We start from the raw sequence: 12,616 nt of genomic DNA on the forward strand, positions 1-12,616 counted from the left end.
ACACGACTCCAGCAATGCGCCGCCCTTACGCCATTAGATGCGTCACGTATCTGTTTATCCTTGCGCCACGATGCGCTGCATTGTATATGCAGCGCATCTGTGGTGGCGCAAGGGTAAACTTGCGTGACGCATCGTTCCTGGCGCATCCCTGCTGATTTGCAGAGATGTGCCAGGAAACATAAATCTGCCCCTATATTTATAACTCGATATTGTGGTATGGGGATTTTTTAGGTGTTGATATTCTGTCAGTGAACCATACAGTTCATGCAAAGAGGAAGATAAAGAGATCTCTTGATCTCCTAGATCAGAGTTCCATGCAGGACCAATTGAAATGTTGTTTAAACTAGCATATTCTTCCATTATTTCCGGGATTTCATTTTATGCTTGTTAAAAGAAATTTCGAGATTACAACATTATGCTAGGTCATGCAATTCTTATTTAATTTGAGTAGAAATTCTATTGTGGTAGCATAGAAACTTAGAGAAAGAATAGAGCACAAGCTGCTGTTCTTTACATCACAAGCGATTTTATGCTATTTATTTTTAGTTCAAAATTCGTTCTTATATCCAAAATGAATATAAAGGTATTTGCTCTAATGATAACTCTGAATCCCAGAGTGGCATTTCTTGTAATTGTGCATAATGTTTTGGGCATTTTGCATAGTTACTCCAAAGGAAATTATGCTAATTTTGCCCAGACCTAGCTCCAAGTAGGGACCTCAATAATCCCCAAACAATAAAACGACAAGATGAAGTATAGATGTTATCATATTTATTTTATATGTTAAGTAGAAGCCCCTTCCTAAACATCTCGAATTCAGTGCATGCAGCACTACTGAATAAAAAAGATGTCTGCCCCTGGAAGACCAAAAATTTCACCGTAAGCCACAAACCATTTTCCACACACAACCACTTCCTCCTGCTTTCCTTAGGGCTGTTTTGACATCCTGGTTTCTTAAGCTGTAGATTAGTGGGTTGAGCAATGGAATCAATACTGTATAGAACAAAGATGCCACACTATCCTGGGCTAGCGAGGAACTGTGACTGGGATTTAGGTATATGAACATACCAGTTACATAGAAAAGTGTGACACAGGCGAAGTGTGATGAACAGGTAGAGAAGGCTCGTTGTCGACCTTCAGAGGAGTGGATCCTCAAAATGGTTGAAATGATGTAACTGTATGAGATGAGGATAAGGATAATTGGCAACACTAAAAAGGTGGCAGCTGACAAAAACACCAGCGCCTCATTGACAACGGTACTGGAGCATGAGAGCCTTAACAGTGGAAGAACATCACAGAAGAAATGGTTGATCCTATTCGATCCACAGAAGGACAGCCTCAAAGTGCCAATGGTATGCATCATAGAATTACAGATGGCAATACAATATGGCAAAATGACAAGATGAACAGAACGTTTCCTGGTCATTATGATTGGATACAGCAGTGGATTGCAGATGGCTGTGTATCGATCATAGGCCATAACCACAAGCATCAAAAGTTCTAATCCTCCCATGAAGACAAACACAAAAAGTTGTATCCCACATTCAGGAAATGAAATGACATTTCTCTCTAAGAGGAAACTGGCCAGGAGTCTTGGCATGAGATCTGATGAATAGCAAGTGTCTACAAATGCCAAATTACTGATAAGAAAGTACATTGGAGTCTGAAGATTCGGAGAGCTTTTGATCAGGGTCATGATAGAAATATTGCACACCAGTGTAATAATGTAGATAAGTAGAAATACTACAAAGAGTGGAACCTGCAGCGTTTTGTCACTTCTTAATCCGAGAAGGATAAATTCCTTCACCACAGACTGATTTCTGTCTTCCATTCAGGATCAGACTGGTCCTACTGTAAAAGAAGAAATTGAAGATGAATAGAGAATCCAATGTACATCTACACGTAGAGGAACAAAAATAACTCCAATTGCATGACGAGCTTTAAGCAACTACTCATATTATATATACATTTTCAGTGAACAATGTCATATTTTAGCATTTCCCCCTCAAAATCTTATTAATAAATGCTTTTCTATAAATAACAAAAGGCTAATATCCAGCACTGATAAGCAGTTATAAGTAACAGATCTTTGATTGCATTGTAATCCATAATTTATGGAAAATATTTTTGAAGAGATTTGAAGATTCTCTATTCACTTTGCTTTGAGCTTTAGGAATCAAGAAGTGTAAAAGGGACAATGAGTAATTTTTTATTTAAAGGGATCCAAAATAGAGAAAGCGTTAGAACAAATAAAAGTGTGTAGAGAACCATCATGAGAAAAATAATATAATATGGTGAAGATACACATTTTGCAGAGAAAATATGCAGGGGCTTACAAGCCCCTTGCGCCTCCGGTACGTCACTTTTTCCCATGTTAAAAGTGACGCACTGGGGTGCAAGGGCCTTGTAAATAAGCCCCACAGTATATACAATCTTTCATCGTAAGGGGTGAAGAAGGGAGATCAGAGAGAGTACAGGTTCCACCGCAGATTTAAATGAGAGTACTGAAATAGTGTAGTGTACAGACTAGTCAATAATAATACATCAGAGTGCAGGTAGAGTTCTTTGAAAGAATATATCTAATGCAAGGTGTTAAGTACAGAAGTAGTAGCTTTGTATTCAAAGTATTACAGACTTTGAGTAGCAGCTTATATAATGTTAAGGAAGGGTGAAGAGTTGACCTGGGCGGAATTTTAAAAGCACTAGTGTAATCAGACTGATTTGGTTAATTTTGCGCTATTCTTGTGAAGCAAAATAACTGAAAATGTTTTTATTACACCCATTTTTATAATTTGGAGCAATTTGAGGAAAAGATATCTACCCAAGAGCAAAGGGATGGAGTGTGAGTGGCTACTGGCTTCTTTCGTCCCTCTTCTATTGCACTTAGCGGTGTTTTCTTACCGCAAAATACATCCTTAGGTTCATTTTTCATGCAAGTGTGCATATGTGCTTAGAAAATAGACTAAATGCAGGGTTATGCTCCTTGTGTAATCCCACATAAACTTGCATAAATTTGCATAATTACATTACAGCAAATCACACCAGTTACTCCCATCCCTAGTGAAGAGGGTGAAGGAAAAAGTAAAGCAAACAAGTGGAAAATTGTTATTTCTGTAGATGAGACATTTATTGAAGAGGAGCAATTACAACATCTATTAGAAGTTGAACAATTGCATGGTTATTAAGGGATTTGCCCTTCTTGGAGACTAGGGAATCGTGGATGTGACATATCTGTGACACCAATCTGACATTTTCACACAGCCTAGGAATTCCAGAGATGGCATGGAAGGCCTGGGCTCTGGAAAGGCGATGTGCCACTTGCCTAACTCACCTAGGACAGCCAACTCATGTTGCACACAGCCTTTGGTGGCTTAGTGCAGTGGGGGATGGACACATATCCTGACCTCTGGCCAAACACTACTGCCAACCGTTCCTGGGCGGCCAACCAGTGATGCGCATAGCATCAGTACAGGCCATGTGCCTAACCTACTATGGGCATCAAACCATTGATGTGCATAACTTCTGAACATGCAACAGTGGTTAGTCATGCAGCACACAGCATTCATCCACGCACAGTGGGGGACTAAGCAAAGGGTCTTCTTCCTTCAACATCAAAGCTGGGCACCAAGCTCTCATCATGAGGCCAATACCTTTTGTAAACAATGTCTGGCTAGGCTGTATGACAAATCTATTGCAGACAGCCAACATCTGCTGTGCCGTCCAAATGCCCCTCAAAGGATGGGTGTCCAACTCTGGCTGTGTACAGCCTATCACCAAGTCATCAAGTCCTGTGCTCGGCCCTTGAAGCTGACCAACCAACAATAAACAAAGCCTTTGGCCATGTACAGTTGAGGTTGGGTGACTCATCCCCAGGATGCACAGCCTTCTTCTGTGCACAGCAGGGGTTTGCCACTGTACCTCTCAGGTGGCCTAGCCCTGTATCACCCATCAAGGACAGACAAACCCAACTGTGCATGGTCTTCGGCCCTGCACCGCCAGGAATTGGTGGAGGGCCTAACTAAACCCTGCACCCAACCCTCCTCGGGCAAACAACCCAAGCTGTGTATAGCCTTTTGGTTGTGCACATTAAGGATTGGGCACAGGGCCTGTGCTCAATGTGCAATAGAAATCCAACTCCATCTGAACATAGCCTTCAGCTTTGTGCAGCAGGAGTTGACCGCTGGGCCAGATGTTCAATATATATTTCCTTCACCTGAGCTCATGGGTTTATTACTTTTTCTGTTCAGTCAGTGATGGTCAAGTGATCCTGGGAAACCATTGACCCAAGGGTTATGGGTGGAGGAGCGTACATTTGATGATTCACTCCACTGTATATATATATATATAAGAGTTTCATACATTAGGAATGGTGATTTTTGAATTGCGATTTTGACAGTATCACAATTCAGAAATCGGTACTCCTAATGTTAGTACATCTGGCCCCTAAAGCTTTACATAAATGCGTATGCTAACGTTCTACACAAATAGCCAACAGCAGGCTATTTTAGACCTAGGCTGTGATGACAACCATTCTATTAAACCTGGGTCTAGAAATAAAAAAACAAAGCTGAACTAAAGCAAAAATGTCTGGTGAGGTAGTAGTCAGTGAAATTTGAAGTGATGTAGTTGGTAGGTCCCAGGCTATGAATTGCTTAGTAACAATAGCATAATGCTTTAAAAATATAGTGTCTCTGCACTGGAAGCTAGTGCAGCTTAGTGAGGTGAGAGGAGATGACTGAATAATTAGGAATGCCTTTTATAAGTCGAGCTACCACATTCTGAATAAGTTGCAATCTATTCATAAGATAAGATAAAAAAGACCACCAAACTAAATAGTGTAAGAGGACTAGAAGACCAACATTCTAGAGAATCTTTATCATGCCAAAACAGTGGTCATAAGTTTATTAATATTGGAGTCTAAAGTGAGAGTTTTGCATTGATGATTGTATCCAGGTTGTGGGTCTTGGTGCATGGTTTTGCACATGTGCTGAGACATAGGAGGCACCAGATATGAGGATGAGATTGATGGATTTCTAAACACTTAGGGGCCCATTATGATGGCGGGCAGAGGCACCACTGCGGTGCTGGCGGAAAATGCCATTTACCTCACGCAAGCAGCAATCCTCACACCCGCCATATTAGTATGGCCAAACATAGCTCATTTCCTGTCCGCCGCCGTGCGACGCGAACCGCCATCAAAATGCGCCTGCCACCGCGGGGATGGGAGCCAATAGAGACCCACCGCCATGCGGAATGAAGTCCCGTCCGCTGTATAAATCAGGATGCCCCAAACAGCCAGTCGCACCGCAGTGGAGAAACCGCACAACCAGAGATGGCAGAAACACGACTGCGGAGCGCTAAACCAGATTCCCGGTCCCTTCTACCCGGTCCCGACCGCAATGGATCCAGTTCTACACGTCTTTCCAGTGCTGCACCTGTTACACTACCAGCAAGTTATGCACCATCACGGACGCCGCCGCAGGTATGCAATAACATAACTCCGCACACAACAACAACACACAATTCATGGACAGATAGAGGGTTCCTATCCAACCAGACACCCTGGTGGGGACAGGAACACATCCACAAGTGTACCCACACATGTCCTACCTGTCACCATATCACCCCTCCGCATCCAGGTCACCCACCAACTGCGATATTGATGCAATGTCCCGGTCACGTCACCGCAGCGGTGAAGACGTGGGAACACATGCACACAATGCAGAAGGCAGGGCCAGCGCCAGGCATGCAGAGTGCACAAAGATCATCGGGCCATACCTCCACCCTCCACACACTAAGCCCCCAAACATGAAGGGACATGCCATGTGCCTCTCCTGTGCTCCCACATGCACAATAACCAGCCAGGTGAAACCACACCCTGCACCACACACAAAACAACTAAGGAGACAGCCTCAGCAGGTGGGGTTGCAGAGGAACACATGGCACAGAAACACAGGGCAAGGTCAACCCACACACCACACCTACACTACACTCATGGCATACAACTGAGTCCAAGCACAAAATGAACATTCATACAGATGCAGAACAATCACTCAACTGGACACACAGTCTATCAAGTCACACAGCCATACCCCACACTGACACACAGCCACATACTCAGACCAGATATCAGCAGCAATGGAGGACAACAAATAGCAAAGCTAAATTGAGGTGCACACAAATGGAAGGCCAAGGAGACAACCACTAAGCATGTGTACACCACATGCAAGAGAAGGAACATATAACAACACCCTTGCCCATCAAATCACACATGGCTGGCACAGTGAGTGAAATCAAACCACAGTCACCTCTGTGCAACAACTCAGGGAGACAGCAAGGCAACCCATGTATAAGCACAGGGATGAAAGGAAGTCTCTGAAGTCAAATAGTGAACAGCCACACATCTGTATCCAACAGGTGTATGTCAGCAGCACAACACACAGGGCCCAGTGTTACACTCCATGACTGTCAAACACAACTTGGATCCTTCACACATAAACCCCACACCTCACACCTACAGCACAAAACACCTGCGTCAAACACACAGAAGGGTACCAATAATGTCCAGTCAATACACTGACAAACTATCATACTCCCTGGGGGGCCTCCACAAACATTACACACACACACACACGCAGGGATACCTGAACCAATGCTGGCACAAAACCAACAGCCAAACAAAAAACTCAATAACAACATACACAGAAGTACGACAAGACCAGACCTGACCTGTGCAGCAAAACTGGGGAAAGGCAAATGGAGCCCAGATAGAACAGGAGTACACAACCTCATCAGTCAGGGACAATGCACAGACAACACACCCCAACACAGACAAGAAGTGTGTCATCTAAAAACAATAATGGACACAAACCGGGAGCAATGGGCCTACAATGAATAATAGACAGACATACCACAACACCCATCAAGTCAACCTGGTGTCATAGTGTACCACATGCTTGCACATGCACAATCCTGACAAGTGACAGGTCAAATATGAGAGGAGAAAACCCCAGGAACAAGAATAGCCCTAAATGCATGTGACAGACATACACGTAATGCACACTACACTGGCAACACACATCTGAATGAATCACAACACATCAAAAAAACACACACACTGACATGCAAATAGAACATCACACACAGAGCATCTGTCAGCTGCAAGAGACAACACAGCCCAAACACTACACACATCCACATCAAACACACAACAATGCACATGCCAATGCATCACATTGCAAACACTGCAGGACATCAGGGGATGCACACCAGACAGGGACAATGCAACATGCACTCACAGCACTGCATGCACGACAAGCAGTGTGTGCACACCAAACATACCAGTTCCACAGAGATATGAGTGACACACCATGATACGCCCACAACACTAAACTGCACAGCACACAGACAACATCACACTCAGGAAGGGAAGCAGTACCTCATCAAACACACATGCAACTAACCCAACACCCACAGATGCACAAGTCAGGGACACCTAGGTGAAAACAACATGACCAGAGGACTGTGCAGCACAAATAGTTGAACTGCAAATGACCAACCATGGCTGCAAAATAGTACAAGAAAATCACACATAACCAATTTGGAAACTGTCCTGAGATGCACATTGGTCCTGTGCACAGATCAGCATCACAAAGCATAGTGTAAGAAATAAAGTGGTGGGGAGGCACAAACACTGGCAACCCAAGGGGACAGCTGACATGAGAGTGAAGTGGTGTGTATGTCAGTAGTGTAAAGTTGAGGAGTGCCCCATACAAAAATAGATGGAGTGCAGACTCACAATGGGTTGGCATCAGAACCACAGATAGGGGATGGTATGACTCCACACACCACATGCCATACTGGAGCCCAAAAAGCCCCAAGTGACAGCAATGCATGTGAAAACACACCCACAATGTCAGGTCTGCACAGTGAGTACAAACAGTATCAAGACACATGGCTGATCAACAAAACACAACACTGACTTGCCAGTCACACACTCTGCATACTCACAATTGCCAACAACAACAAGTAGATGTCCCCCAGAAGTGCAAGGACCCAACAACACACTGCACAGTGCACAACGGACAACTCCCACATGTGCACACAATCACAAGCACAGGGCTGACCAATCCAACTAATAGGCACTCAACTCCAGTGTGACACATGTGTGCAGTTGACATTGCAGGGACACACACACATCAACACTACTGACAAATTCACCCCTTCACATTGCACACTTGTTGACCACATTGAAATGTACCCATGTGACTAGGATCACTGGCCATCACAAGTTGACCATACACCAACACTGCTGGTCACACATAAAGAAAGATCACACATGCATGATGACACTGGCCAGCCTGCCTGCAATACTGTGGATAGAATCCCACCTTGTGCTGGCAGTGATTACAAACATGACATTTGTATAATATAGCCAACCTGACCAACACATGACTGTGATAACAGTAGTTCATCACAAACCACCATCATTGCACCCCCAAGCCTCAGAGTCAAGAATAACTGAAGTGCCTGTCACCTCTGTAACACCCTGAAAAAGTGAAACAAGCCATTGGCAATGTTGAAGTGGCATACAGAGCATGTGTCACAGTAAACCATACCCACACAGAAAACCATTTATTTAGCAAGGACACTGACAAAGCAGACAACAGGAGTAACTGTCTTTATTCACATATTACACAAATAGGCACCAAAAGTAGACAAGAGCAGGGCCAATTGCCAGTACAAAGTGCATATGAGGTGCATGAGATCCTGCACAGGGAAGGGGCAAACAGCCGTGAACATCAAGGCCAGTGGCCAGTACAAAGTGAATATGAGGTACATGAGTTCCTGCACAGGGAATGGGTGAGACTGTACCCTGCCATGGTCAGCACCACAGTCAGGCGGGTAACAATGGGCAGTCCAGGCACCGCTGTTGGAGAGTAGAACTAATGCAGCAACTCGGTGCTGCATACCAATCACACAGCTTGAAGGAGAAATTTCCAGCCTCTTAAAGTTCAAAAGAAATTTTTATTCCATGTTTTTCAAAATTCATTCAGCTGGACTTAGTTTTTTCACGACAATGCTGTCCAAAAACCCATTTGCTTCTCATGAGGCAGTAGTGCCCATCCAGGCCTCTTCCCACTTCACGTGGGTACATTTAATTCACAAGTAACAGCTGAAAAGCTTTGTCCCAATGCATTTTGGGCCTTTGTAATGCCCTTCGACAGGAGAAGCTGTGTAAATATAGACATAACATCAAAACCCATGTCAGTTTAACCTGCTTAAACGCTTAGATGATTTTTTACATAAATGCATTCTAATGATTGAATCAATCTATTCAACATAACATTGCCCATTGCAAACATAATGAAAAACAACCCCTGACTGCTCTACAAGTGTTTACTGCACGCGGAAACCTCCCCCACTCCATCCTCGATTTTAAACCTGCCATACTGCCCACGTGACTAAGTAAACGTTCAGCATGCCTAGTGTTTGCTATGTTAACTTAATACTAAACTTAACTCTTCCCCCTACAGCAAAATACAAATTAAAAACAAATGGAACTTAAAACTGCCCTCCATCCCGTTTTTGAAAGGAATTACCCGTTTGTATGCTGATGCCGTTCGTGACCACTCTGAGTTCGCCCTTCTATCTAACTACCATTGCTGCCAGAAACACAAACTGCTTTCCCCTGCGCTCACGATTTAACCTTTTGCTCAAAGGGAATTTCAACCAATCACAAAAGGTTCCCCATGTCATCTGTAAACCCTTCAAAACACGGCTACCCCTAGTGAACTGAACTGACTTCATGTCCCATAAACCTTATGAAGTCCGTTCAGTTCACTAGGGGTAGCCGTGTTTTGAAGGGGTAACAGATGACATAGGGAAGCTTTCGTGATTGGTTGAAATTCCCTTTGAGCAAAAGGTTAAATCGTGAGCGCAGGTGAAAGCAGTTTGTGTTTCTGGCAGCAATGGTAGTTAGATAGAAGGGCGAACTCAGAGTGGTCACGAACGGCATCAGCATACAAACGGGTAATTCCTTTCAAAAACGGGATGGAGGGCAGTTTTAAGTTCCATTTGCTTTTATTTTGTATTTTACTGTAGGGGGCAGAGTTAAGTTTAGTATTAAGTTTAGTATTAGGTTAACATAGCAAACACTAGGCATGCTGAGCGTTTACTTAGTCACGTGGGCAGTATGGCAGGTTTAAATTCGAGGATGGAGTGGGGGAGGTTTCCGCGTGAAGTAAACACTTGTAGAGCAGTCGGGGGTTGTTTTTCATTATGTTTGTAATGGGTAATGTTACGTTGAATGGATTGATTCAATCATTAGAATGCACTTATGTCAAAATAAATCTAAGCGTTTAAGCAGGTTAAACTGACATGGGTTTTGATGTTATGTCTATATTTACACAGCTTCCCCTGACGAACGGCAATACAAAGGCCCGAAATGCATTGGGACAAAGCTTTTCAGCTGTTACTTGTGAATTAAATGTACCCACGTGAAGTGGGAAGAGGCCTGGATGGGCACTACTGCCTCATGAGAAGCAAATGGGTTTTTGGAAAGCATTGTCGTGAACAACTAAGTCAAGCTGAAGGAATTTTGAAAAACATGGAATAAAAATTTATTTTGAACTTTAAGAGGCTGGAAATTTCTCCTTCAAGCTGTGCGATTGGAATGCAGCACAGAATTGCTGCAATAGTTCTACTTTAGCATACACGTGCAACGAGGTGAGGCACTGTCCCAGTCAGCACTTAAACCTGAAAAATGGATTACCATAAGTAAATTTACAAACAATGGTGTGCATCTGCCACTCTCGCGCGCATTAACCGCTGTGGGAGAGACAGGTGTGTGAGGCGGACTTCCACTCAGATCTGGCTGTCAGTCAGACTTTGAGGTGGCTGAGTGTCGGGGGCAGTTGGAGGACTGGACCGGGGAGAGAGAGGCTCAGCTGAGGTAGAAGCATCAGTGGCTTTGAAAGCCGGAGGGCTTCTTGGACCGGGTGGTGTGGTGGCACGTGGAGGTGGAGTCATGCTGCAGTGAGATACAGTGTGGGTGGGAGAATTTGGAGGGGTGCCTTTCCACTTCTTTTGGATTCTAAATGGATTCTTTGTCTTGGCAGTAGTGGTAAGTGGGGCAGGCACAACAAGCACACTCCCCACCAAAGCTGCATCAGGTGCAGCCGGTGGCCCTCCCTCTGGGGACATGCTGGATCCAGTGGTACCCTGGCCTGGCCTTTGCCCCTCCATTCCCTGTTTACCAGGTGTACCCTCTACAGTGCCCTCCTTTCCCTGCTTCACAGGGCTCTGGATGGGAGTTGAAGTTGTTGGTGAATCACCTTTGGAGCTCTTTTTATGTGTACTCTTAGCAGGCACCAGCATCTCAGCGGGCACGGCAACTGTCTGCTTGTCTTTGCAAGACACTTTTGGGACAGGAGAGTCCTTGGCTGGGGATGCCTCTGAGGCATGTGAGCCTGAGGCCTGCTTCTTGGCTTTATGGCCCTGGGTATCACCTGAAGGGCTTTTGCCTTTGCGCTCTGGGGTGGCTTTAGTTTTCTGGGATCACTGACATAATATCGACTACCAAAATATAGACATACAAAAATATTGATGCTAAAATATAGAATGCCAAAATATCGAATGCCTATCTCCAAACAGGTAAGTACAAAAATATAGAATCCAAAATATCGATGTTTAAAATATAGTTAGTCAAAATATCGAATTTTTTAAATGTCTTAAAAGTAATGAAAAATGAATGAAATAATACATATAATTAACTGACACATACTTAAAAATACTTAAATAACATTAAAATTAATAAATAATTAATGTAAGTAAAAAAAAAAATTATACATATATTAACGTAATATTAATTAAAAATATTCAATATTTTCTGCGTAGGATAGCGGGCGGGTAAAATTTACTATTACCACTCCAGTAAGTGCAATAGTAGGGAAAGCGTTGGATAGCGGGAGGGTCAAAATTACTATTCCCACTCCAGAGAATGCAACAGTAGGGAAAGCGTTGGATACCGGGAGGGTAAAAATTACTATTCCCACTCCAGAGAGTGCATTAATAGGGAAAGCATTGGATAGCGTAGGGGTAAAAATTACTATTCCCACTCCAGAGAGTGCAACAGTAGGGAAAGCGTTGGATAGCGGGAGGGTAAAATTTACTATTCCCACTCCAGTGAGTGCAACAGTAGGGAAAGCGTTGGATAGCGTAGGGGTAAAAATTACTATTCCCACTCCAGTGAGTACAACAGTAGGGAAAGAATTGGATAGCGTAGGGTAAAAATTACTATTCCCACTCCAGAGAGTGCAACAGTAGGGAAAGCGTTGGATAGCGGGAGGGTAAAATTTACTATTCCCACTCTAGAGAGTGCAATAATAGGGAAAGCATTGGATAGCGTAGGGGTAAAAATTACTATTCCAACTCCAGAGAGTGCAACAGTAGGGAAAGCGTTGGATAGCGGGAGGGTAAAATTTAGTATTCCCACTCCAGTGAGTGCAACAGTAGGGAAAGCGTTGGATAGCGTAGGGGTAAAAATTACTATTCCCACTCCAGTGAGTGCAACAGTAGGGAAAGCATTGGATAGCGTAGGGGTAAAAATTACTAT

At 43.7% G+C, this 12,616-nt stretch overlaps 1 protein-coding gene across 4 annotated transcripts in view; it reads right to left on the reverse strand.

Moving 5' to 3' along the window:
- Nucleotides 1-762: 762 nt before the first annotated feature.
- The window catches only part of LOC146853909 (olfactory receptor 8U1-like), a 209,592-nt gene continuing 197,738 nt past the window's right edge, over nucleotides 763-12,616 (reverse strand). For all 4 annotated transcript variants that reach the window (XM_085651840.1, XM_085651841.1, XM_085651838.1 and 1 more), the window contains one exon: nucleotides 763-1,851. In XM_085651840.1, coding sequence (XP_085507966.1) covers nucleotides 875-1,831 — 957 coding nt within the window. In that variant the 5' untranslated portion in view covers nucleotides 1,832-1,851 and the 3' untranslated portion in view covers nucleotides 763-874. The remainder of the gene's footprint in view (nucleotides 1,852-12,616) is intronic.

This window comes from Triturus cristatus, chromosome 4_1 (genome assembly GCF_964204655.1).
Source record: "Triturus cristatus chromosome 4_1, aTriCri1.1, whole genome shotgun sequence".
Lineage (NCBI taxonomy): Eukaryota > Metazoa > Chordata > Amphibia > Caudata > Salamandridae > Triturus > Triturus cristatus.